This window comes from Musca autumnalis, unplaced genomic scaffold (genome assembly GCF_047663935.1).
Source record: "Musca autumnalis isolate F117 unplaced genomic scaffold, ASM4766393v1 scaffold_1, whole genome shotgun sequence".
NCBI lineage: Eukaryota > Metazoa > Arthropoda > Insecta > Diptera > Muscidae > Musca > Musca autumnalis.
This window is the reverse complement of record NW_027411644.1, coordinates 261,041,411-261,067,689: the sequence shown is the minus strand read 5'-3', so window position 1 is coordinate 261,067,689 and position 26,279 is coordinate 261,041,411. Positions and strand designations below refer to the sequence as shown.

General features: G+C 35.5%; 2 protein-coding genes across 51 annotated transcripts in view; both read left to right on the top strand.

Moving 5' to 3' along the window:
* Window positions 1-26,279, top strand: part of tmod (tropomodulin) — a 484,472-nt gene that overhangs the window by 446,427 nt on the left and 11,766 nt on the right. For 14 of the 50 annotated variants that reach the window (XR_012409055.1, XR_012409059.1, XR_012409061.1 and 11 more), the window contains 7 exons: window positions 62-214; window positions 5,479-5,991; window positions 6,062-6,313; window positions 7,403-7,550; window positions 14,259-14,700; window positions 19,245-20,215; window positions 25,457-25,963. Coding sequence is in view for 6 of the 50 variants with exons in the window: in XM_073960999.1 (XP_073817100.1) it covers window positions 62-214; window positions 5,479-5,991; window positions 6,062-6,313; window positions 7,403-7,550 (1,066 nt within the window). In the remaining 44 variants the exon portion in view is untranslated. Of the gene's footprint in view, window positions 1-61; window positions 215-5,478; window positions 5,992-6,061; window positions 6,314-7,402; window positions 7,551-14,258; window positions 14,701-19,244; window positions 20,216-24,310; window positions 24,587-25,456; window positions 25,968-26,279 lie in introns of all 50 variants that reach the window. The other 36 variants (XR_012409076.1, XR_012409083.1, XR_012409086.1 and 33 more) reach the window with 6 other exon arrangements.
* On the top strand, window positions 7,915-13,602 carry LOC141389475 (uncharacterized). Its single transcript, XM_073961004.1, has 2 exons — window positions 7,915-13,330; window positions 13,411-13,602. The coding sequence occupies exon 1, from the start codon at window positions 7,995-7,997 to the stop codon at window positions 8,694-8,696; it is 702 nt and encodes a 233-aa protein (XP_073817105.1). The 5' UTR covers window positions 7,915-7,994; the 3' UTR covers window positions 8,697-13,330; window positions 13,411-13,602.

Below are 26,279 nucleotides of genomic sequence, written 5' to 3'. Positions count from 1 at the left end.
TGAATGTATTTTGTTGTAATGTAACTAATTGTTGTTGTATTTTTCCTTCTATTTTTTACAGACCTCATCGACAACAAAAACTTCCAGTTTAACTGCCCCAGCTAAATTGTACGGCAAAGATTTGAGTGAATATGATGATGTCGATGTTGAAACATTATTGGCTCAATTGTCGCCCGAAGAAATTAATATTTTGGCCAAGGAAGTTGATCCTGATGTAAGTATGATTAAGTTATGAAAGACATGTGTATGTATTTGTATTGGACTGGTTAAAAAGCAATTTACATCAAGAACAAGTAAAAAAGTATTAGTTGGCTGGGCCGACAGAGATATGCCCTCAGCCTAGGACCTAAAGAAAAGAAGTAACACATAATACTTCTGACGTCTTTATAATACGATGTACAACGTTTGGACCAAATCGGTTTTCCCTTCGAGAATTATCATACGTTGGTGCCTGCAGGCTTTTTTTGAGCTTTTTGGTCATTATCTTAAGAAGTAAAAAAGTAGTCCCAGGAAAAACATCGTTACCGTCGTAATGGGGAAAGCGAATACAAGTTGATACAACAAAAACCAAAGGGATTCGAAATCCATATTTTTTACCGTTCGAGAGTTATGGTGCGCTCCAACCACTACACATGGTGCCACGGGGGTATCTTAAACCTTTCGGACTACTTTCTGAGGAAGTATAGTATAGTAGAAAAACAAGTAAAAAAGTGTCAGTCGGATTTGCCGACAGATATATACCCTCAGCGAATGTGAAGCGAAACTTTCACCTCCGGATGTATTTAAGTCTCTTCAGAATTTTGAGGCCCTTTTTAGACATTTGAACTTGCCGACAAAAACGTGGATTAGGAATTAACTGTTCTAATACACAAATGTTGAACTTTTGTAGGGCAGGTACCTTTAGGGGGGACCGATATTGGCCATTTTAGAAGTTAAACCAAATTTTGATAAAATATAAGGAGATCCAAAGTTTGGACCAAATTGGTTGCCCCATTCAAATGATATCGTCCTAGCATTTTAGTGATATTTTTTAAACATTGGGGAGAAGTACCGAAAGTTGTGGATCGGTATTGCCCTTGAAAATAAGTTTGGATATAATATGACGAAGACCAAATGTTGGACCAAATCGGTTGAACAGTTCGAGAGTTATCGTGCTCTCAGACCGCCACATATGGTGACATAGGGGTTTTTTTATTTTACACCTTTCGGGCTGTTTTCCCAAGAAATATGGACTTGCCCCTGAAAAAACTTTTACCGTCGTAATGGAGGTAGCGAATGCAAATCGCTTCAACAAAAATCAAAGTGATTCGAGGGCAGGTCTTAAAGTGAACTTATCCGAAATTTTGTGTGCGAGGTTGCAGAAGGAGTATATAAATATAGTCCATATTCGAACGTGATCTATATCTGGTAGATATATTAGGATGTGCAAAGTATAGATTACATCGGTCACTCCCTTCAAGAGTTATCGTGCGCAAAATTTTTCCGAACATTTTTGAAGTTTTTGGGGGGGGGGGGGGGGGGTTACCTGAAGGAATGGACCGATATAGCCCATCTTCGAATCTTAACTATGTTTTGATAAAAAATTACGAAGGCCAAATTTTGGACCGAATCGACAGATCCGTTCAAGGGCTATCTTGCGCTCCAACCACTACACAAGGTGTCGTAGGGGCTTTTGCACCTTTCCGGTCATTTTCTCAGGAAGTATGGACTTGCCCCTGATAAAACTTGTACCGTCGTATGGGGGAAAGTGAATACAAGTTGTTGCAACAAAAATCAAAGCGATTCGAGAGCAGGTCCTAAACTGAACTTATCCGAAATTTTGTGTGGGAGGTACCTGAAGGAGTGGGCCGATTGAGTCCATATTGGAACCTCATCTAAGTCTGGTCGAAATTTCACGATGTGCAAAGTATGGACCAAATCGGTTGCTCCCTTCAATAGTTATCATGCCCACAAAATTTCCGAACATTTTGGAACTTTTGTGGGGGAGGTATCGGAAGGAGTGCACCGATATAGCTAATCTTCGAACTTAAACTAAGTTTGGACAAAATATTACGAAAGCCAAAATTTGAATCGAATCGGTTCATCCGTTCGAGAGTTATCGTGCGCACCAGCCAGCCAGACAGACAGACGGACGGACATTGCTAAATCAACTCCAAATTGTCTGAAACATATTTCGTCCAAACATACTTGGGTCTAAAACCATTTTTTCGATGAGGCACATTTTGCCCGTAAAAGTAAATGAAAGTGTATTGAATATTTTTCCGTCGTGTTGCACTTTGATTCGCGGGCCGATCTATCGCGTTATATGTTTTCAACAAGGTTTCTTTCTATGCACCCCAAGTACTGCCGGTTAGTTGCGACATGCGCGGACGACGACAACATGCAGTCGAATGTGACCCCTAGAATTTTGGGGTAGTTTGTGGTCGGAATTCTGCTACCATCGACTATGACATTCAACTCTCTTCTCACCAGTGCAGTTCATATGGTGAACAGAGTGGACGTAGATTTAGTGGCGGATATTTGCGTATCCCTTGCGTGGAAAAAGGTGGTACGATCGGTCAAATAGAAGTTCAGCCGTTCACAAATGTCCTCTGGGAATGTAACTGACGCCAAGCTCGTACGATCTCAATGCCGTTTGGAGGGGTCGAATACATGAGAGGTAGAGGTTAAACAGTTCCGGAGATATCATCCCACTTTGGGGAACTCCCAGTTTCACTCTATGGGGTTTGGTCTTCTTGCTCCTGAATTCCACGTACGACTGGAGTCAACACATATAATTAATTATCCAACGTTTTAAGCATGTCCACAGGGTTGTCTGCTCAATGTCCTCAAATAACGTGGAGTGCTTGACAGTACCAAAGGCTTTTGATAAATCAAGCGTCACAATAAGGGCCTGCGTACATAAGCTCCCTCGCCTGCTTACCTTGCTTGCTTCTGATAAAAGAATAAAAAAGAAAAGGGCAACCCAGTCCGAAATTTGCTCGGCCTTCTTTATTCTTTTATTTTTATACCCTCAGCATTTATGCTAACGAGGGTATATACACTTTCATACGGGCAAAATGTGCCTCATCGAAATAATGGTTTTAGACCCCAAGTATGTTTGGACGAAATGTGTTTCAGACAATTTCGAGTCGATTGAGCAATGTCCGTCCGTCTGTATGTCTGGCTGGCTGGCTAGAGCGCACTATAATTCTCGAACGGATGAACCGATTCGGTTCAAATTTTGGCTTTCGTAATATTTTGCCCAAACTTACTTTAAGTTCGAAGATGGGCTATATCGGTCCACTCCTTCCGGTACCTCCCACACAAAAATTCGAAAATGTTCGGAAAATTTGTGAGACAATAGCATGAAAGTTGCAAAAAAAACCCCCATGACACCGTGTGAGGTGGTTAGAGCGCAAGATAACCCTAGAACGGATCCGCCGATTCGGTCCAACATTTGGCCTTAGTAATATTTTGTCCAAACATACTTTAAGTTCGAAGAGAAGCCATATCGGTCCACTCCTTCAGGTACCTCCCCCACAAAAGTTCAAAAATGTTCGGAAAAATTGTTCGTACGGTAACTCTTAAAGGGAGTGGCCGAATTTGTTCATACTTTACACATCCTAATATATCTACCAGTTATAGATCAGGTTCAAATATGGACTATATTTGTCCACTCCATCCGGTACCTCCCACACAAAATTTCGGATAAGTTCACTTTAAGCCCTGATTTCGAATCACTTTGATTTTTGTTGAAGCAACTTGCCTTCGCTGCCTCAATTACGATGGTAAAAGTTTTTTTCAGGGGCAAGTCCATACTTCTTGAGCAAACAGCCCGGAAGTTGTAAAAACCCCATAGGCACCATATGTAGTAGCTGGAGATCCACTTCCATAAAGGTCAATGTCGATCAATTCCTTTTAGTATCTCCTACGCAAAACTTTTGATCTTTAATCCTAATCAAAAATTTTGTCGGCTCAAACGCCCAAAATTTTTAAAACCCCCTAAATATATACGTTTTTTGGGAAAAAATTGTTTCAATATACACAGGCTGAGGGTAGGAAAGCAAGGCAACCAGGCGAGGCAGCTTATGTACGAAGGCCTTAACTGTTCTATCACACGGCTTTCTCTGGTTGAGTCATCGACCTTTGCTGGCATCCTTGCCTATCTTTAGTAGTGGGACGACTCTGCCCATTTTTCAGACTTGACCTCATCTCGGGTATATAGCGAACGGTTACAGCTGTGACGTCCCGGAACATAATTTCTGCTACCCGAATATCGGAGAGTCCCCCACATGCAGTTCTGTAAACTGCAGTTGTTGTTGTGCTTGGTTTCATGCACCGCAATGATATTCTTTCGACTCATGAAGTTCACTATTTCCTCGATCTTATGTCGGAGTCCATTGTTATTTACTTGCAAAAATGCTGCATTTGCAGGGATTGGTACAGGAACGGCCGGTTATAAATGCTACTGTTCCAGAGCAACCCCTGAGATGCACCCACTCCCGACATCTATTGCGTCTCCCTGAAGTTTGAGTGTATTGAATGCGGGTGTGACAAAACGAGCACATCCAAATTTGTTCTGGGTTTTCCTCCGCCCGACTTGGGCTAAAAGAATCGACAGCAGGCATTCCGAGATATGCTGCTACCAACACATAAAATATATAGAAATACAAATATTTGTGGCAGCTGCTGACTGGAACGTTGATGTAATGTGGTTTCGGGCCAATCCAGTGTCAACGAACACGTCGCCGTGGTAGTGTGAATCCATCCAATCTTGAATATCTCCATTTTTTATTTAATTGGTCAATTTTTAAATCCACCGGAGTCTTAGCCTTTCCTTTTGCGTATACCATCAAATACCTCATTTTCATACGCCTTTATAATAGGAGTATATTTTTCCATTCTCATTCAGCCAACGTAATCGTTGTTTCTCTTACACACAATTATATACTATATTATCTACACTAAAGTTTATAAATATAGTTCATCGCTAACTGTCCTAACTCAAAAAAATATGAGTAACGTCACACAAACCAAATTGTGATGTTACTTATACGCAATTTCTTCATACAAACGACCGGAGTCTATTGAATTAGAAAAATAACACTCAAACGAACTAAATCTATACAAAATTTGTTCCCCTTGTTACGCTCTTTCTTGGCAATCGTATATATGTTCTAATTGTTTTATTTATGGTGTTGTCGATGAAGAAAAAGTCATTAACAATCTCGAAATTTTAGTTCCGAGTACTTACTTTCTGCGAATGGTTTAGCCTATCCAATTATAATTGACCCAAAATGAACGATACTTCACAAATATGAAGCATGTCGTGTGTTCTCGTTAGTTAATCGGTTTATTTTAGTAAGAAAACATTATCGGTATATCCCACACAAAACTAAGATACCAGTCCAACACCAAATTACTTTTTACAACATTTTCTTGTTTAATTAAACATCAACATTGAAACTAATTTTCTTTTCCCTCTTCTTCCAACAGGACAACTTCTTGCCCCCCGATCAACGCTGCAGCTATGAATGCACCAAGGATCCAACTGGTCCCTTGAATCGTAAAAAACTCATTGAACACATTAATAAGCAAGCTATTGAAGCACCCGATGAGCCAGAGTTTGAACCCTATGTTAAGGGTACCGTACGTGGTAAGAAATGGGTACCACCACCACGTGATCAACGTGATATTGATGCTGAAGAGAAAATTGCCATCGATTTGGGTGATGAATATGAGACTGCTTTGAAGGATGCTTCACAAGAAGAGATTATTGATTTGGCAGCTATATTGGGTTTCCACTCGATGATGAATCAAGATCAATATCATGCTTCACTCTTGAACAAAGGTCAACCTGTTGGTATGGGTTGGGATGGTATTACCAAATCAACACAACAAAAAGTCTATCCCATGGATCCACCAAATGATACAGATGTGGAGGAATCCATTAGACGTGTCAAGGAGGATGATGAGAAATTGATTGATTTGAATTTGAATAATATCAAGGTATTAAAGGGATACGATAATAATTTAATTTCAATAATAATTAATTTTAATATGTTTTTTGCTTTTCTAGAATATTTCTGAGGAAAAATTGGAACAATTGATTAATGCACTGCCCGGCAATGAACACTTGGAAGTATTGTCCCTAACAAATGTTGGTTTAACCGACAAGTTAGCCTTACTATTGGCTGAGGCCATTGAGAAAAGCAAAACCTTGAGAGTATTAAATGTCGAAACAAATTTCATTAGTCCGCCTGTCATAGTTAAATTGGTGCAAGCCTTACTAAAGTGCCGCACCATTGAGGAATTCAGAGCCTCCAATCAGGTAAGTGGATATTTCTAGGCTCTTTTTTATAAAATGTGATACACAAATGGAGTGAAGAAGACGGCAGTTAAGTACCTTGTAAAAACAGTAAAAGAAGTTGTGGACCTAAATGTACTCTGAACAGATCCCTAATTTTAAAAGTGAATAGCATTTTCGTAGGTGACACTAAAGCTACATTTTTGGGCATCTGTGAGGGACTTACATTAAAGGGAAAAATTAAGAGGTGAAAAATTGGACCATACTCGGTTATCCCATTCGATAATTATCGTTCCCATCAGAAATGTTAGTTAGTAACCGTTTGGACAATTATCTCAGAAAGCACGGACGTGTAAAAAAAACATATCGCAGTAAACAAGACCCCAAGGACAACTACCTTTGGTAAAGATTTCAAAATTTGCAAAGTTCGCGCCAAATTGAATGATCAATCTCTAAGCAATTGTTCTCATCAGTCAGTCCTCTTAGTTAGAGCCGACAGTGTTTTTAGAGGTTTGGATCCTTTTCTGAGGAAGTATGGACTTGCCCCCAAAAATATTGTGCCATGGTAATAATGGGTGTGAGGACAATCAGCTACAAAGATATTCAAAACGATGCAAACTACACTTTTGCAAAAATTGTTAAAATTTTGTTTGAAAAGTGCCCGAGGGAGTGGACCCACCGTGATCTATGCCTAAATAAATATTATGGTGTGTGTGCACAGTTTGGAACGAATCGGTTACTCCTTTCGAAAGTTATTGGGGAGTTAGATGGGGGAGTGCATCTTCCATCTTAATCTAAGTTTAGACAAAATATCACGAGCTACAAATCGGTTGATTATAGTGTGTATCAGTAAGCCTGACAAACGGACGGACATGGCTAAATCGACTACAAATTGTCTGAAGGTATTTCGCCCAAACATACTTGGGTCTAACACCATTATTTCTTTGAGGAAGAGGCATAATGATGATGTTATAAAGTATATCTCGAGGAGCTGAGACGATCTGGATATTTGTAATAAAGTAGAATATCTCACATTTACCTCCTCTTTGTGTATCACATTTTACTCATTATGTGTTTATATTACAGAGCTATAATAATTTTTTTCTATTCCAGCGATCACAAGTTTTGGGTAATAAGATTGAAATGGAAATTACCGATTTAGTGGAGAAGAACACATCACTGCTTAGATTGGGTCTACATCTTGAATTTAATGATGCCCGTCATAGAGTTGCTGCACATTTGCAACGTAACATTGACAGAAGTAAGTATCGAAATGTAGATAAAATTGAGGAAGAAAATTGTCCCTCTGACAGCTTTCTATTACCTCAACGACGAATCTTACAACAAGAAGCTCCTGCAAATATACTGTTTAAGGCAACGTTGGTTATTCTGTTTTCTTCGAAACAAGCTGCTGGATTGCCAGCTACAATCAGTGGTATTCTCTCAATTCTTTTATTTTGATTCCCCTCTGACCCATTCTTCCCTCAAAATGTTGTGTTTTACATTAAGGTTTAGTTAATTTTAAGAAATCAAATCCCCTTGGTAGTATTGCAAACATTCTGATAATTTTGTTTATTTTTTATAAACAAAAACAAAAATCGCGTCGCTCCACATAACAGGTGAAGGTGAAAATGATGATAATAGTTTAGTTTCATCACGCATATCACCATTTAAAGCAGCAGCATCACCACCACCACCATTACCAATGCCACCATCATTGTTATTGTTGTCATCAGCTACTCCGACATCATCAGATAAAGGCATTGTATTGGAAAGTAATAAATCATCATCATCGTCCTCATCAGGCACAATGTTACCATCGACATCTATTTCATTAGTTGATAAAAGCAGTCACAATGTAAATTATGGCAAAACTTCTTCTCCAACTCCATTAGCGGCCGCTGCAACATCGGTGCCGCTTATAAATAAAAATGTTACAACTGTTGATTCATCTATCAATGATGCTGATGATAATAATACATCATTGTCACAATCAGCAACATTACCATCGTCATCACCATTACAATCATCACGTGCATATGTTAAGCCGGAATATTTGGAGAATAATGCTAATGTTGAAACAACAACAACAGTAACTGATGTGACTAATATGAATAATAACAACAGTAGCAGCATCATTTTCAATGATTTATCATTGGAATATCATAGCAATAACAACAGAAATAACAATTCGAACAATATGAACATTATTAATCATATGCACAAGTCTTCAAATGCTGCTACTGCCGCTGCTGTTGATGACAATAGCAAGGATAACATCACCACCAACAACAACAACAGTAACACAGATGAAATGTTACTATTATGCTCTAATCCACGCAGTGTTACCGAAGCCTTAACTATGGCCAAGAATACAAGTGATGATTTAGATGAAAAGGAAATTTAAAATGTTTATCCCACATCATTTCATTGTTTCCTTTTTTATGTTGATTTTGATTATTAAGTTTACAACTTGAACATGTCGATTTTTTGCTTTAAATGAATTAAATTATTAATCTGTTAGTTACTACTTTTTCCCAACTTCCTAGTAAAATATGGATGACGTGCCAAAAGAAAAGCTCCGAGTGAAGCGACACATTTCTGACACCTTCTTCTTCAGTGAAGTCCATCCCACAATTGATCAATATAGTCAGAAGGGGCCGGATTTGTTATAAAATACGTAGGAACAACAGATTTCATTCACTATATTTCAAATAGTTTTTGACCGGTCTTGCAAAATCTCTACTATTGTCATGATTGAAAATTATGCCTTGTTCGTTCCTTTTTCATTGTTTGTTCTCTACTCTCATTAATTAAATTTGTTCGGTAAAGCCTTCCATGATTAGATATCCAATCATAAAGTATAACACAGAATACTTTTAAAACAAACCCACCAGTTACACAGAAATACCTTGGTATTCGACTTCAACGTTTGCCAGGCCTTTCATATGACTTTTTCCGCATGAGGTTATCTTGCTCTATCGACTTTATTTAGGCACAAAATGCAATATTCTACATCGAGATACCTTAGGTCCACTATGTTAATCCTGAAAAATATATAATAGGATTCATAGTGGGAGAAAGGCATAGCGTACGATTTATATATTAGAAGATTTTAAACATAAGGATGACAGTCGTATTATGGTAGATGACCTCCGACTAAAGCGAGAAATCAAACTTGTGGGTCTACTGCGCTATTTTCCCTCATAGGATCTATTGAGGAGAGACCTACTACTCTCTGTATCTAAGCGTACATTGCAAATGCTCAATCGTCTCCATCTGCACTTTATCCTCATATAGCCTGCAAAAGTCAATCTTGGTTCTATCCCACTTACAAGTTCTTGATTACCAGTAATTACTTCTACAGCAATCTCGGACCCACTAAGTGAGAGTAGGGATAAAGTTATAATTTTCGAAAAAACTGGGCTCATGAGTTTTGCCTCCTAACATTTTGGTTCGTCGGACCAAACCCGACCAACTTCATCGGAGAAAACTTGCCGAGTTCGCCGATAAAATGGCACAACAGTGGTTTCATAAGCCCTTCAATCCATTTTACAAGCGATTTCGTTTCACTCAATATTTCAATGCCCTTATACCCGACAAAATATAATTGAATTTTTAATATTTTCAAGTAGATGTTTTAATTTGTTTACAATCCCAGATTTAATAGTTAGTACATGACCCGTCCACAAGAAGGGAGATAAGACTGTATGCTCTAACTATAGGGGCATAAGTCTACTCCCTATTGCCTACAAGATCGTGTCAGGGATATTGTGCGAACGACTAAAGCCAATGGTCAACGAGATTATTGGACCATACCAATGCGGCTTTAGACCTGGCAAGTCCACCATTGACCAGATATTTACCCTGCGGCAAATCCTGGAGAAGACCCAAGAGATGCAGATCGACACCTACCACCTTTTTGTCGATTATAAAGCAGCCTTCGACAGTCCGCTGCGCTCAAAGGTATTCCAAGCCATGTCTGAATTTGGTATTCCCGCAAAGCTCATCCGGCTTTGTAAAATGACTTTAACTGACACGAGGTCCTCAGTTAAAATAGGAAAGAACCTCTCCGAAGAGTTTGGTACTAAAAGAGGTTTCAGACAAGGAGACAGCCTTTCGTGTGACCTCTTCAACATCCTGCTAGAAAAGGTTATACGAGAGGCAAACGTCAAAAGAAGTGGCACAATCTACACCAATAGTCACATGTTACTTGCTTATGCTGATGATATAGACATTATGGGTCGATCAGTAAAAGAAGTAACTGATACCTTTATAAAAGTCGAAGGAGAATCTGCTAAAGTGGGTCTGGCGGTAAACGGTGAGAAGACCAAGTTGATGGTGTCGACGCGCAATGCGTCCATTGAGCTCGGACCGACTGTGGAAGTTGGTTCCTATAATATTGAGGTAGTAAAAGACTTCGTCTACCTCGGCACCTCCGTCAACACAACAAACGACATCAGTTGTGAAATAAAAAGAAGAATTGTATTGGCCAACAGATGCTACTTTGGATTAAGTAAGCAGTTTAAAAACAAAGCCACATCTCGTCAAACAAAAATAACGCTCTACAAAACACTGATACTACCCGTGCTGATGTATGGCTCCGAAGCCTGGGTACTTGCGCAAGCAGACATGGCAGTGCTTGGTGTGTTTGAGAGAAAAATTCTTCGAAAGATCTATGGACCAATCTGCGTTGACGGTGAATATCGACGTCGCATGAACCACGAGCTGTATCTGCTATACAACGACATGAATATTGTTAAACGTATCGAGATGCAGCGATTGCGTTGGCTAGGCCATATCAAAAGAATGAGCGATGATGAACCCGCTAAAAAGGCGTATGAATACATGCCACATGGCGGTGCACGCAGAATTGGCAGGCCAAGGAATAGATGGCGCAAACAAGTGGATGATGAGATGACAAGGCGCGGTATTCCAGTGTGCAAAGCAACAAATAGAGAGGAATGGAGATCTCTTCTTAGTTCGGCCTATAGAACAAATGTTCTGTAATGGGCCAGCTAAGTAAGTAAGTAAGTAAGTACATGACCTGAGTGTTAAAAGAGCCGCCTGGCTATCGACAAACACAGCTATTTGTCTAACTGCACCTACTTCACCGCTGTCAATTAAATCAACTTAAATACTGCAGTTTTGTCCAATTGTATGAGTGTCGAATACTGAGCAACACACAATATATTCCGGATGTCCATTTTTGAGCCATCAGATCTCCGCTGTGTAGTCACTAGCTTTAAAAATAACCTGATAGATGCTTGCATCATCTAAGTGTGAAGGAAGGACGTCATGTCTGAATCGTATTAAGCCTTATTGCAGGTCTGAAATTGAACTCATATACCCAATGGTTGGAGGTTTAGGATCGCATTCAAGGCCCCAGTAATCAGCATTGACGCTGCTCGTTTGCACACTTCCTAGATTTGCTAATTATGCCCCATTCTTGAGCTCTTTTCACCAGACAAGACATCCGTAGGGTAAAAATAGTTCTTACACGAATAAAGTGCAATTAAGCGTTTCTTAGTCCGTTGCTCAGAGTTTCGTTTTAACCTCAGCTGAGAAATAGCTAAGACACCACTCCGTCTAAAACAAGAAGAGAGAAATCGACAATCTTCTTCTTCGCGGTGAAGAGGACAAGTTCTGTTTTTGTCGGATTTACGCCTAGGTAGTTTTGATGAGCCCAATTCACCTGCGGACAAATTAACTGGAACTTTTCCTCTGATGATAATGATTGCGTCTTCAACATAGGCAAGAATTTTCGTTCAGATCCGTCCATAGGAGCCATTACAAAGGTAACAGCACTCCAGCAGCCTGTTGTGCGTTGATAATTCTGCTCTCCAGCATCCTATCGATTCAGAAATTTTCTACTGATGAGAATGACTACGTCATCAGCATAAACAGTCATTTTTGTCCACATCCGCTCAAAATCTCTTAAGTTTATCGTTTATCACTAGAAGCCATACCAATGGTGACAGCACTTCACCCCTGTCGATAGGAGTGCCTCTGTTGATATTTTTTAAGTTTATGATGCTCAAAACACTTCAAATCATGCTTAATCTTCCACAAAAATTTAGCACTGATATATGGCTAGCTGTTTGCAAAATAGGGTCTCAAGTATTTATTTTATTTTTGTGTCATAATATTTTTATGTTGGGAAGTCAAATTTCAAATCCGATGTGTCACTCTTTGAGTAATTGAGCGATATGGATGGAGATTATGTTGTGGCAAGAATATGCCTAGAAAACGTGCTAATTTTCCACTAAAATACCGCACTCCCATCAACACTAGAGATAAAAAGAACATATTTTAGAGATACAATAGCGGTATTCACTCATGTTGGTAAAGTGGCATTGTAGATCTTGTACATCTTCTTAATATTGTAGATCTACAAGTGTTTACAATACCACAACAACAAAATACATGAAAGTTTAATTTACCACAGGGTTGTTAATTTACTCGACCTAAAAGTATTGTAAACATTCCATTGTACTTTTACAAGGGTGTAGAACAGCTGATTGTTGTGTCGTCACTTTGTTGTGAGTTTTATTTATGTTGGAGTTTTGTTTGGAGAATAAAAGAATAATAAAAGAATGGAGGCCAAGAAAAAAACAATTTTTTATGAAAAAAGTGTAATAAAACTGAAACTAAAAGATAGACTTACGACGACGTTAAGATGCTTTGATTTGTTTACGATATTCACAAAAAAGACATTCACACTTCGTTGTAAAAAACCCTGGTACATATAGTACATTAACAAGAGTTGTAAATCTACCACAATGAGTGAATACCGCTAATATAATTGTTATTGTAAACGGACCATAGAACTCCATTTAGAAATAACTTTCTCACTAACTGGCCTAATTGGGAGTGATTACCTGTGGCTATTATAAAACATTTGAATTGCCCTTATTAAATAATAGCATAAAAATCATTTTAAATTTCCTTAAAATCTAAATCATCCTTATAAAAGAAACTAAATTTTACTACTATAGCCTCTGAAAAATGGTGATGATGATATTGAATTATATTATTCAGGTAATATGAAATATACCTTAAATTTATAAGAACACCCACCACTTGGAATATTTAACACAACGTTTAATAATTTCCACCAGAATACCATCAACGTCAACGTATTTTGTCTACGTCTGATAACCAACCAGAATTGATGCGTCCAATGGTTCCTTATGTCTTTTTTTAGCTATAGCCACCCAAAGTTTGTTGTGGTTTTTGTTATTTACAATATGTTTATTGTTTTTTGTTATTTGTTGAGAATTTTAAATAAAACATAGTTAGAGTACAACAAATAGTTTTTAAATATGGAATTAGGGGACTTTTCTACAAAAATATATACATACATCCCTAAATTTCGTCTACCACCTGTGTTATTGTTGTTGTTACATAACTACTCCATGATTCTTCTCCATTTCAATACTCCACTCTGTTCATGTAATTTTGTTGTAATTATTCTACTACCTTCACCAATTAAAAAAAAAATCAAATATTCCTGTTTTTCATTCATAATTCACATTTCTTTGTAGATTTTGTAGTTTCGAACCATTTGTTAACTTAGTTCGTTTTTCGTCTTTAAGAGAATTTGATTTTCTCCCCCCAAACTCCTCCCCATAATTTGTTTAATAATTGATACAGTTGCAGTTTTTTATGTTTACTCGCTCTTATTTTCTATTTCTCCTTTCTATATCCTTTTCCTGTGTAATATTTGTTTAATATTCTCCTGTAATTTTATTCATTGTAATTTGTTGTTGTTTATTTTTCTAATTGTAATCATTATTTTATTAATAATTTAATTCTGTTATTATTTTTTTCTAAAAAAAAAACCAAATTCGAAATCAACATAAATTCTCTAAAAATACACGTGTAAATTAACCAAAAATCTCAAAAAAAAAAACGCATCGAAATTGAAACTTCTCAAAATTCCACAAAACAAATCAATTCTCATCAGTTGTACGTGTACAAAAACTTAAGCCAAATTTGCCTAAACTTTTATTGCCACCGGCCAATCAGGGCATGGAGTACATTGCTCCACCACCAATGGAGCTATCGCCTTCACCCTCACCAATACCTCGCGTCGAATATGAGGTCGAGGTGGATCCTGATAATATGGTGATTCGTGGCAGTCCCATAACACCCTCACCTTCACCCTCTCCATCACCTCAGCCTCGTGCCGACTATGAGGTAGAGGTTGATCCCGACAATATGGTTATACGTGGTGGCGGCGGTAATAGTGTATTCGATTTTGATTTTGTGGCCTCCTCGAATGAAGGATCACGGAGAGTGTCCTCGGCTTCGTCGTCCATGTCATCGATGTCTGCCATCGCTGCTGCTGCTGCTGCCGCTGATATGCCAGCTTACAATGAAGATCTTACCAGCTATAAATCCCATACGTGAGTTAGTCTGTAAAAAAAGGACACAACAATCATTAAATGATTCAACAACAAAAACTTCCCACACAATCCAGCAAAAACAGATTCAAGCTGTGTACAAATATTGCGATACACACACCAATACACCAATACACACCAACAGACACCACCATACCAAAGAAAACTCTCCCCACCCCTTCAAAAAACATACACTACAGCCAGCCTGAAAGCTACAGTCATCATAAAGCGTTCTAAACAATATTGTTGGAAAAGCATTTCCAAACTACATTCCACTACTGTAAAAATTGCTTCGAATCACAAAAAAGAGCTTCAATGTTGAATTGATATTTGTTCTGTGTCCTCTTTGTTAATATGTTTTCTCTTTTTCCTCAAATCCTTTATAATTGCAGACCAATTTTATATATCTGTACATAAAATCCTATTTATATTGTTTTCTTTATATATTTTCACATTATTTCTTCTACTTCGTCGTGTATGCCTTCATTAATGTCATCGTTGCATTTTCGTATACGTATCATTTTCACCATCATCATTACAACTCATCAATTTTTTTTTGTAAATTGTCTTTTACTTGATTGTAAATAACCCTATTTTTACACCTTGGCAAATCTTTGTTATATATGTATATTCCTTTTCCTCCATGATCTTCGTTCTCAGGTATTGATCATTCGTGCATACAAAACATGGTTTGTTCTCCCTGCCTCCTGACATACATGATTTTCACAACGATGAACCTGTCATTATATTAAACATATTTGGAAATTGTATATTGAGGTTTGATTATGACCTGGAACTGGACTATAATTATTATAATTGTTCGATCAGAATCTTTTCTGTGGTCGCATATCAGTTAATGCAATGTTGCAAAGACAAGAATATCAGCATTTAATTGGGTTTGCTAATGCGAAAACTGCTTTCTTTTTTCTAAGGAAGGGTTACTAATGTAGAACCTTAGCCCAAGTTTTTGTACACTCCAGCATAGTATGGTGGTTATATTAAGTTTGTTTTTCCATTTGTAACGGATTGAAATAATCCTTTGTGAGTGACCCTATAAAGTATGTATTCTTTAATAGTGTAAAATTCAGAATAACTCTAGCATCCAAATTATTTGAGATATAATGCTAATCTTTAGCATAGATGAGCCTTTTGTTTGCAGGCTGATCAAGTTCGAAGATGAGCTATATGGGCCCACATTTTGGTATAGCCTCCATACAACGGTACATTCCGATTTTCAATATTTTACATTAACTGTCAACTTACATTTAGGGTTCCTTGTGGTCAAGAAACTTCTCAAACAAAAATTATGGACATAGGTCCACGTTTTAGTATATCCCACATATAATGGTACCACTCCATTACAGGTATTTTAAAGTAGATAACATTTTCGGACTAAAATGTCAGTAATTTGTATTTAAGATTCACAGTGGTGAAAACCTGTTTGCATCAAAAAATGCACACATAGCCAACGTCTAACTCTACCACCTGATTTTAGGTAACACTGTACAACACAAAAAATAACTTCAAGATAATTCGGCCAGATTATGAAAGAGGACCGAAAAAAGAAGACACGTGTATCGGCGTTTTGAAAGTTTACGTAGGGAAGTAACCTAAATAGGCGTGGGATGTTCCGCCCATTTCTACAGGGTTTGAAATATTCGACATCAGATTCCTTGGAATCCGTGCATTTTAGGTACGAAGTGTCTTTGGCAATCTTACTGACAACAATGCGGGGTATCTTTTTATGAAAAAAATTAACCCTCATGCGATTCACTAAACGGGTCTTTTTGGTCCCTTTTTTAAAAACGATTAAAAACTCCTTTAAAATATGATCGTATCAGATCAAAATATTCTACAAAATTATTTGTCATAAAATTTGACTATAGGTCCCCGAATACACCAAAACTCTAAATTGTACCTAAACGCCAGGTATCTGCCAAAAGTAAAATCACGTTTTATGGTTAATGTTGTAGTTTATCTGAGTTTATTAAGTTTTGTCCCACAAAACTTTATTCTAGATAGAAGTCGCCGAATAAATGAAATATGTATTTACAATATATATCAAGAAAATATACACGGTGTGCCTTAACCAAATTTAAATGGAAGGTGCTTACACCTGGAAAGTTTTTGCAGATTCTGAAACTACAATGCTCATAGATGAAAAATATCAAGAAACAAAAAAAATCGAATTTTTAGGTTTTTATCTTAAGTCTTCAAGATTTTGCTTGGAAACCGCAAGTCATGTCAAAATGGGACTAAAGATAATTTTGTAGCTGTGAAAATTCTCTACAAGATTGGCTGATTTATTTTTTCTTAGGTTGTACCATTTTTGAGATGTATACCTTTAAGATGGGAAATTGCAGTCATAACATTATTTTATAAGGAAATTTGAATTGTCCCAATTTGAACTTCCATATCTCAAAAACGGTAAATCTTACGAAAATATCATGAAGGTCAATCTTGTGGAGAATTTTCAAAGCTACAAGCCCATTTATATAGGACTCGCGGTTTGCAAGCAAAATCGTGAAAACCTAAAGAACCCCTAAAAATGTGAACTTAAATCGCGATTTATTTGAAAATCCCTCCGGCGATTTTTTTTTTTGTTTCTAGATATTTCTCATCTATGAACATTGTAGTTTCAGAATCTGCAAAAACTTCCCAGGTGTAAGCACCTTTCAATAAAAATTAGTTAAGGCGCACCGTGTATGTCCATCAAATTTGTCAACAAAACACCCAAATATTTGTTGAATAAATTTGTTTTGTTCTTCTTTCTAGTTGATCCATGAAAGTAACATGAAATTTAGTGTTAGACGAAAGGTGTTAAAAGAAGAAATATTCTACACAAAATTTTACTGTAATTCCCAGAACAAACTATATATCTATGTAAACTACTTTGTTAAGAAAATGACGTTACAAAATTAGATATTATAGGTAGAAATTATTTGTTAAAATTTTAGACTCTTAATTAAATTTCCATACTGAGTCAAAATCTCCTAAAATATTTCACTTTTTGGGGATTGTGTCAAAAGAAGAAATGTTTCAAATCAAATTTCATTATGTGTCTCTGAACAAAAGAAATTTGTAGCTATAATATTTAACATCTCCAGAAGCTTTCGCATTTTATATATGATTTAGGACCATATTCTACCGTTTTTATTCACATTTTCGTTGTCTGCGGTCACAAAATATATTTTATTGATGTTTTTTCATAATAAATTGTTTCAGAAGATTATGTCTGCTCGATCGAAACTGTTTTTGAAATATCTACGGTGAATATACATATATAGGGAAAAAATTGTTACCCCAGATCGGACTTTGAAAAATTACGTATTTTAGTACTATAAACTAAAATATCGTCGTCAGGATAAGTCATAGGTTCCTGATATTGTATGTGAAAATGCGGGGATAGTATACGGCTATTCTCCAGTGAATATATCAAACATACGAGTCCTATCATCCATGATTTTGGCATGGTCCTGAATACTATAATGATAGCAGCTACTCCTGCTCTGGCAAAATTGACAGAATTAACCCTAGAAACTGACATACATTCTTATCTACATTTTCTGACCGAATTAACTATACTACCATAATACTATAATATATGGAATTAGGACCACGTATTAGTATAGCCCCCCCCCCCCCCTTTTTACAGTACCGACAAAATGTAGGGGAAAATAAGTTTCAATTTCGCATTTAGGGTTTCCATTGATAGGTCCCATTTCAATGATCGTTGATATGAGAGAAGTTTTCCTTGTCGCTTCTGGGATGTCTTATGTATATAGCATTAACCGCCAGTTGTCACTAATTACTAATTTCTCTGTAAGTAGCAGTGTAGATTACGAGACAATGTATCTTCATGGTATCTTGGAAAGGCTACAACTTCTTTACAATCGGTAATAAATCCCCGATTTGTAAATAGAAACTAGAGCGAAAACTCAATGCTATCACATGTCATAACGCACCTAATCCTTCTTATGTAATTCTAGTGTGTGTTCCCGTACATAATCAAACATTGGAAATAAAGTGAGGCTAAGTGTCCTGTGATCAAAATCACTTGTCTAACTCTATTGCTTATTACTTTATATGCCACGTCCAGAGTTCCAAAGCTTAATTTCCCATATTTTAATTTCCAAATACAATCAAAAATCATGTCACTATCTGATCATCACAAGTATACCTGATTTTTGTCCAGGCCCATGTTTTTGTTTTCTATTCTACCTATCAATTTCTGTTCTTTTTTCTGATAGCACCACCTCTGGTTGGCTTGGAAACTAGAGAAAACAAACTCCGATCACTTCCTCGATGTTTTTGTATCCAACTCAGATTCTAAATGTTGTGACTCTTTATTTTTGTTTTATTGTATTCGTATCCTCCTACCCTTTTCATTTCGAACATGAAAATTTAAACAAAATATGTATTCCCCTAATTTTTACTCTTTTATTATGTATTTTATTTTATGTTTTTTTTTCCTTCATTCAATGTGTATTTTAATTTATGTTTATTTTTTTGTTATTTCTTTTATTTTATTTCTCTCTCGATTACAGTAAGAAAAGATCTTGATTTACGTCTGCAGTTCAGATTTTTCAATAATCTTCACAGAAATCCCACAAGAGTTCAGTAAAGAAGAAGAAAAAAAAATATTTAACCACTCAAAAGAAGAAAACTAAGAAAAATATATAAAACACATAAAGTAAATAATAAAAACGTTAAAAATCATAAACACTATAATTACAACAAAAACACGAAAAACTCTTTAAAACCTCAACTTGAAAAATGGATAGAACAAGCTCATTTCTAGAACTAGTAACATGAAAATGAAACCCCCTTTTGGGGGGAAGGTCTTAAAAAGACCCTAAGGCAGCAGTAAATCCTTAGAGAAATGAGAACAAATGTATAAAAAATCAGAGGTTTAAAACAATTAAATTTAAATATCAATGAAAACAACAACACAACACTCGTAACCAACAACATACATATATCAATGCTTTATTTTCTAACTTTAATTTTATATATAAATACAAAAATCAACAATAAAATAATAACTCATATAAAATACACTAATAATCAAACAACGAAATGAAGAAAAATAAATCTTCTTTACATTTTAAGAGAAAAAGAAAATAATAAAAACGACACAACAAAAATATAAAACAAAAATAATCATAAACCTACGTATCTCATCATTATTTACTACTCGTATAATTTTAAACTGCAAAAAAGAAACTCTATACCCCTGGGAGTATATAATAATACAAAAAAGTCACATAAGAAAACATTAGAAGACTTAAGGAAAACAAAAAATTATGATATATAAAATATTATTATAAAAGTAATGCTGTAACGAACATTTAACCTGCTCTACGACATCGACAACTATTTCTACTTCTTTACAACAACAATATAATGTCGTGCCCTTTCCCCAAAATAATTGAACTCTGGGGAAACTCATTTACAATGGATATATTCATCACGTGTTTGGTTTATAAAAGTGTATTAATGAAAAAATAACAAAAAGGTAGAGCAACAAATTCTCTATGATTTGCATATTATGCATTGTGTTGTTGATGTTCCAGCCTCACTCTCACTTTCTTTTGCTTTCTTTTAAAACTCAACTAATTTTGCTTAGAATCTTTATACAAAATCGTGAAACATTCTTATGGCAGCCCGGCAGCCATTATTCGAAATTCTTGATTCATGCTTTCAAGCATTGTTATATCTTTACCCAAAGAACTCTGAACAATCGAAACATTTGGAATAATTGAAAATTTGGAAAACTCAAACTGCATTTTTTAGCTGTTGAAAATTATATTTTTAGTTATCATTGTTATTTATTTTTAATTTGCATGTTTTTTTGTGTTATAAAAATTAGATTTTTTAAGTTATATTTATTATTTATTTTATTCGTGCCATTGTTAATGCATTTAGTTTGCCTGTTTTTTTTATTCATATTTATGTACGCTCGCCTTACCATGCTATTTTACACACACTCTACACTCAAAGACACTTTTACACATAATTTACACTTTTTACAAATTTACAAACATTTTAAATAATCATGGTAAGATATATATCAAAAAATAATTGCAATGATCCACAATAATATTTTCAATACTTTCGGTTTGAGACCAAAGGTAAAAATCAAAAATAAGAAAAAAGAAAGTAAATGGTTTTTTAAACTACATTATTTAATTGGCCATTAAAATTTTTTAGCATTTAGTCTTTTAGAACTAATTTCCCTTTTTCAATATTTGTTCACAGTACCCTCCGTATGTACCTCTATTTTCTACAAAAGAATTTCCATGAACATGTCAGAAAATGCAAGCCCTCTTTCATATTAATGAGTTCCATCCGAAACAAACTTTAAGTAGTGATAACTAGACATCGGTTTTTGCATATTTTTGAAAATTATAATGCACATAGTTCGTTTATTAAACAATAGAATCTGGAGCTTTGTACGTATTATTGATTATTTTTAATATGACATCGAATTTCTGTCATTGGAACGATATAATTCTATATAATAACGTAGTTACAATTGGTTGAAGTATCAAAAATATGATAACCGTTATCACCACCACAGAGGCGCAGTATAATGCTCTTTCCCAATCCTCTGCACATTATATGTATCACTATTTTTTATAAGTTGGGTTTCTCCTCTTCTATATGATGCCCTTGTGCTCTCCTATAAGAAGACAATCCGGTCTTCTATAAAAAGTCTTCCTGGTATTTTATAAGAAGTCTTTCTGATGACCTTTTACTTTTCTATAAAAAGACCTTCAGGTCATGTGTTAGAACACCTTCTGGCCTCATTTTTATACCCTCAGCCTCATCGAAATAATGGTTTTAGACCCCAAGTATGTTTGGACGAAATGTGTTTCAGACAATTTCGAGTCGATTTAGCAAAGTCCGTCCGTCTTTATGTCTGGCTGGCTGTTGCGCACGATAACTCTCGAACGGATGAACCGATTTGGTCCAAAATTTGACTTTCGCAAATTAGCCCAAACTTAGTTTAAGTTCGAAGATGGGTTATATCGGTCCACTCCTTCCAGTACCTCCCCCACAAAAGTTCGAAAATGTTCGGTAAATTTGTGCGCACGATAACTCTTGAAGGGAGTAACCGATTTGGTCCATACTTTGCACATCATGAAATTTGGACCAAATTTAGATGAGGTTCCAATATGGACTCAATCGGTCCACGCCTTCGGGTACCTCCCACACAAAATTACGGAATTTTTCAGTTAGGGACCTGCTCTAGAATCGCTTTGATTTTTGTTGTAGCAACTCCTGTTCACTGTGTCCTATACGACGGTACAAGTTTCATCAGGGGCAAAACCATACTTCCTGAGAAAATAGAAAATACCTCCCCGAAAAAGTTCAAAAATGTTCGGAAAAATTGTGCGCACGATAACTCGTGAAGGGAATGACCGATTTGGTCCATACTTTACGTATCCTAATATATCTACCAGATATAGATCAGGTTTGAATATGGGCTATATTTTTCATTTCATAAGTTCACTCTAAGTCCTGCTCTTGAATAACTTTGGTTTCTGTTGAAGCAACTTGCAATTGCTGTCTCAATTACGACGGTAAAAGATTTTCAGTGACAAGTCCATACTTCTTGGGAAAACAGCCCAAAAGTTGTAAAAACCCCTATGACACCAAAGGTAGTAACTGGAGAGCACAATAGCTTTCGAACTGTTAAACCGATTTGGTCCAAAATTTGGCCGTCGTCATATTTTGTGCAAACTTATTTTAACTTTTAAAATGGCCCATATCGGTCCTCTCCTTAGGATACCTCCCCCACAAAAGTTCAACATTTGTGTCCAAGTGCAGTTTAGGATCTGTTCGGAGATCCGCTGGAAATGTATACCGAGGATGTTCTTTGTAGTCCTGTTTACAGCCATATTATGTTTTCCGTGGACAAGTTCATGCTTCCTGGCATACTGGTCAAAATGACTAGTGGGCGCGATATCTATCGAAAAGATATGACTCTCAAAATAAGATCCACTTCCGCAATGAACTATGTCGGTCCATTTCCTCCTCCGCAGAACTTTTGAACTTTAATCCTAATCCACTTTTTTGTCGGCAAGTTCAAATGTCCAAAAAGTGCTACAATCGAGTTGGAAGAACTTTGACATTTCGAGTTCTTCTTGGATAGATTAGCTTTCCGCTGACAATTGCCAGTATAGATCTATACAGCGGTTTATCTGATTTATCGCATTTTAACAGGTTTGACCGCAATTTCCAACTTAGTTCATTTTGATGTAATATGGCATTCTTAGTTCGCCGAAAACTTGCTTGGAAAAAAAAATAACCAATATAGGTCCACATTTTGATGTAGCTCGACTACATAATTGTTCCGCTCAATTTTCGAAACTAATTTCCTAAATTTGGCTTGTCGGATTCTCGTTATATTTATTTATTACTTCAGTGTCAATATATTTGACATGGAGGGGCGTATAAAAAGAGAAACCTGTTACTCTTCTTTTTTATACCCTTATAGCCTTGGTGACCCTCTCCAGTCTATAAGCTCTCTAATACAATCAAAATTTGGTTCTGGGTTTCATATATGTTAGGACGAAATCTGTTTGAGGATATTTAGCCATGTCGGTCTTTATATATAAGTGATGCCTGATAACTGTCGATGGAAACAACCGATTTGGTTTAAACGTGGCACCTTGTAAATCTTGTTCAAAACTTATATGAAGTTGGAAGATAGACAATATCGGTCCACTGTTTCATACACCTTTTTCACAAAAATGTTAAATTTTGTTAAATTTCTTGTTGAGAATTTTTACATGGCTAAAGAATACTCAGAAAGTGTAAGTCAGGATAACGCAGAGGGGATGCTAATCATTACACCACGGCGACAGAAAATAATAACATCTACCACGGAAAATCTTATGACTTTGTTTAACAGCCTGTTTCAATGTGTCGAACAAAAAAGAAAAACTACTTAACTCGTGTATGATTTGTAAATTTTGTAGTTGTTTCGAAGCAAAAACAAAGTCAATATTACCATGAAAAGCAAAGTTTAGGTGTTTTTCATTCCCATTCATTTTCTTTAGTTATAGTGAATCAGGCCCTAAAAGTAGGCTCTGTTCCAAAATATCTCGAAACATTTTCTGTCTCGAAAACTTCCAGTAATCAGTATACTGTCGAATATAACCCCATAAAATCTGGGTATGCACCTGATTATATTATTATTTATTTAAAGATATTTCATTTGTAATAACATTCTTGTTATGTTATTTCTAAACATACACTAATCACCATACGGGCTAAGATTTGACATTAAATAAATGTTTCAGAATATTCTACGCCCAATATTTATTGGTTAAAGGCCGTTGTCCATTGCTAAATTGTGTTATTAAAAAATAAAATAATTGTGTTATTAAAAATAAAAACCTTGATCATTATGCGAATCTAAAATAAACCATGATTATTTAAAATAACAATTACAAATAATTAATTTTCAACGCACACACCAAAGGACACTTTTACATTTCACTACACAAACAAACATTCAAATCCTTCACACAAATTTCAAATTCAAACATTTTTTAATTTCTTATTGTATTTCTTTATATTTTGTATTTTTCCTTTGTAGAAACTAAACTGCGATTTACCATTCTAAGTAAATTTTAGTTAAAGAAAAACAAAAAAACACAAAAAATTGGAAACACAACTACATCTAGTTTAGTCGTCTAATTGTCTTGATATATAAAACCAACCTATGATAGTTTCCCTTATTCAAAACCACCAAATAAACATCAGACATTCATCATATCATCGATATAAAACACAAAATCTATGCGGATTAAAAAAAAAACAAAACTAAATAAAAAGGATTTTTGAACAACAAACCCCAGTCCTGTGTGAAAAAGTTTGTAATTTTTGAAATTTCCCTTTTTTTGTAATAAGTGTGTAAACCTTTTTTTAAATGTTGTGTTAAAAGTGCTGAATATTATTTGAAAAAAGAGTATTATCATCTCTTCAAAATAAAACATTTCTACACCTTTTTCAGATGATATTCGAAATATGTTGTAATTTCTAACATTTCATTTTTAATGAGAAACAATCAAATATTAATTCGAGAATTCAGTGTCATTTCGTTACATTTCACTTGAAATTTCGAATTATTCCATTTGTAGTTTGAAATTTCAATGGGAATGTAACTAATTACAAATGATATTCAATAATTTAAAAACAATTTAAATACTTCGAACTTCATCTGAAAAATGTGTAGACTCTTGTCGAATAGTTGTTTTCAAACCAGATAGCAAAATGCGCTTTGCATAACAGTATTGTAACCATCTTCTTTATACAGTGCGTTTTCGGCCAATAAAAGATACTGAAATTGAAAAAAGATATTAGAATTAAAAAAGAAACAAATGCGGAATGCCAATTCCTAAGTGTATGCTCTCCTTCTTTTTGAACTATTGAAATTTTGCGCTGATCTGCTCTGCTCTCTAACACAAAACTTTATAACCAACAAACAATTGTGTAATTTGGATTTCTTAAATGATTTTAGTGAAGAAATTCAAAACATAAACTATTTTTGAATGTTGTTATTCCCCCTCTTTGTTCCTCAGCTAACCCCTCGCCCAAGAAATGAAATTGTTATAATATTTTGTTTGTTATTGTTTATTGTACTAAAAAGAAAACTAATCTCTTTTTTAATGTAAAAATTTGACTAATTCATGTTTGTTTTTGTTTCCTCCTGTGTTCTCTTTTCTTCCATGTCTATTTCCAGTACGTGTGCAACGCCTGAATCAACGTAAATAAACATCGAACAAACTTTACGTTATAGAAAATATACAACAACAACAAATAAAAGCATCCAACAAAACAACTACAATCAACCAGCAAAACATACGTGCTCGTTCCACCTACAAAAGAATCAAAATGTTTGTTGTTTTGAACCACCATCTCCACCACCACCTACCTACCTTCTTACTACATCTCTACCCAATGTAATCGTAAAAGTGTTCATTCTTTAATTAATTGCCTGTCTATGTGTTTGAAATCAATCCAATTTTATAACAACAACAAGAGCATAATGTGAAAACTTTAATGCAACAACGTAATTACCATCCAACATAATACACAACGTATACGGAATTGTGTGGGATAACAACAACAACATCAAAACAACATCCTGTATCCCCATTCCCAAAAGGAACTGCAACATGATTTGAAAATGCTCCCTCACTACTCACACCAAAAGAAAAGTCCCCTCAAAACGATTTTTGTAAAATCTGTAGGTATTCAACTTTTATGTACTAATTATACATTGTTCTTAATTGTTGTTATTTCATTGTTAATTTGTTTATATTCATATATTGTTAATAGTATAAGATTGGATTTTGAAATTTGAATAGTTAGAATTTAGCTACGTCATTTACTTTAAACGAATTTATGTTCTATACGTTATGTTAATGTCGAATCTTTGGAACACTTTATAGGTGTTCAGCTTTTGTAAACCCACAGCTCTTGAGAAACGACAGGTCTTAATCACATTAAGTTAGGACAGTTTAAAAACTTTATTATTATAATTGGACCTAAACATGCTAGAC

Bases quoted from the DNA above. Each gene is read 5' to 3' on its own strand.
- LOC141389475 (XM_073961004.1), top strand. From the start codon at position 7,995: ATGCCACCATCATTGTTATTGTTGTCATCAGCTACTCCGACATCATCA.